A 1,425-nucleotide genomic window follows, 5' to 3' on the forward strand; every position below is an offset into this window, starting at 1 on the left:
CACCTCTATAGTGAGCATCATCATGAAAAAATATCTTTTGATTATCTACAGGAATGTCCCGTCATGGGTTCACCGCCCTGGATTGACCCCTGACAGCTGCTTAGGGGCCCCAAGATGCGTACTTAGGACAGAGGTGCTGAGACTCTTAGCGTTCCTTGTCATCGTGTCTTAGCCCAGACTATCCATTAATAAGACTCACATACAACACGCACTGTATATCGCGGAAGGACACGGGTGGTTCAGGCTGCTGAGTCAGCGAACTCGCTGATCTGAAGCTGTCGACGAATAACTATGCTCTAGTTCCGTTGAGATTGAATGGAATTTGAGGTTTTGACACTCATCTGGCACTCACACGTTCTGCTTCGTGACACAAGGAGTCGTATGGAAGATTCCGGAGCAGACAATGCGCACACTTGCAATTGTTATCCGCACAGTTACTTCGAAATCGCTAATATCGAACCCTTTGATATATGAGTGTGTTTTTCTCCTTTTCTCTCTCCTACCATCGTATGTTCGATATGATCACATGATATTTTACGTAATCAGAAACAAATAAATGGTAGTTCTAAGACACAGCAACACATACTATAAATGCTTTCTGGGAGAATATTCGTTAATTATACAGCGAAGTTGACATGTAATCGGAATCTACGTTCCAAGAGCCGCCCTGCGATATGAAACTCAGTGTCCTTTCGAACTGCTCTTCGAGACTGTCCTGCGAGACGGAGGAGCGACTCGGCTGCCTCACCTTCGGCAGCCCCACGCCCGAGCTCTCCATCATGGACGAGGCGCCCGAGGTGGAGGCAGACATGTCGACCTGGGAACAAAGCAGAGCGTCCGAGCCTTTTCTCTCCTCGTGGGCCTTGCCGTCCTCGCCCGGCTTGCGGAAGGTCTTGCTCAGGTTCTCCTTGCAGTCGGAGCGAGGGAACCCGCCGATTCTCTGGACGTCCTCGCACGACGAGAGGTTGTCTTTAGTCTCCCCTACGCCGTTCTTCTCGCGTTTTCTGTCGTGGTTCCGAGGGATGAAGAAAGACGCTTCGGTGTCGCTGCAAGACTGCGTGTCGTCCTCGCCTTCGTCAGAGAAGTTGTAGCAGTCCATCGACAGATCCGTCGTGGATTCCGTGTTGAGTCTCAGCTGGCGCACGTCCTCCCGCGAGATCGGCCGCGTCACGGAGTCATCGCCCGGAGAGGCTGCGTCGTAGGCCGTGACTGCCTCGTACGTGTCAGTCTCCGCGGCGCTGTATTGGTAGTCCTGAAACCGAAATATCAGGTGAGACTAATTATTATGTAGACACGTTTGGCCTGTGCCATGGAATACACTATATCCAAAATTATGTTTGTAGGCAAAGATAGGATAAATGCATTAGGTTATTTTGCTGCATTATTTATACATCACCTGTTCCCTATATTCTGCTCCTGGATAGT

The 1,425-nt window shown here is 50.0% G+C and overlaps 1 protein-coding gene across 1 annotated transcript in view; it reads right to left on the reverse strand.

Annotated features, from left to right (window-relative positions):
• Positions 1-430: 430 nt before the first annotated feature.
• LOC119589226 overlaps positions 431-1,425 on the reverse strand; it is a gene marked incomplete at its 5' end in the record, with an annotated part of 73,080 nt that continues 72,085 nt past the window's right edge. The window contains 1 exon segment of the mRNA XM_037937831.1: positions 431-1,252. Coding sequence (XP_037793759.1) covers positions 614-1,252 — 639 coding nt within the window.

The sequence above is a fragment of the Penaeus monodon genome, chromosome 25, assembly GCF_015228065.2.
Source record: "Penaeus monodon isolate SGIC_2016 chromosome 25, NSTDA_Pmon_1, whole genome shotgun sequence".
Taxonomy (NCBI): Eukaryota; Metazoa; Arthropoda; class Malacostraca; order Decapoda; family Penaeidae; genus Penaeus; species Penaeus monodon.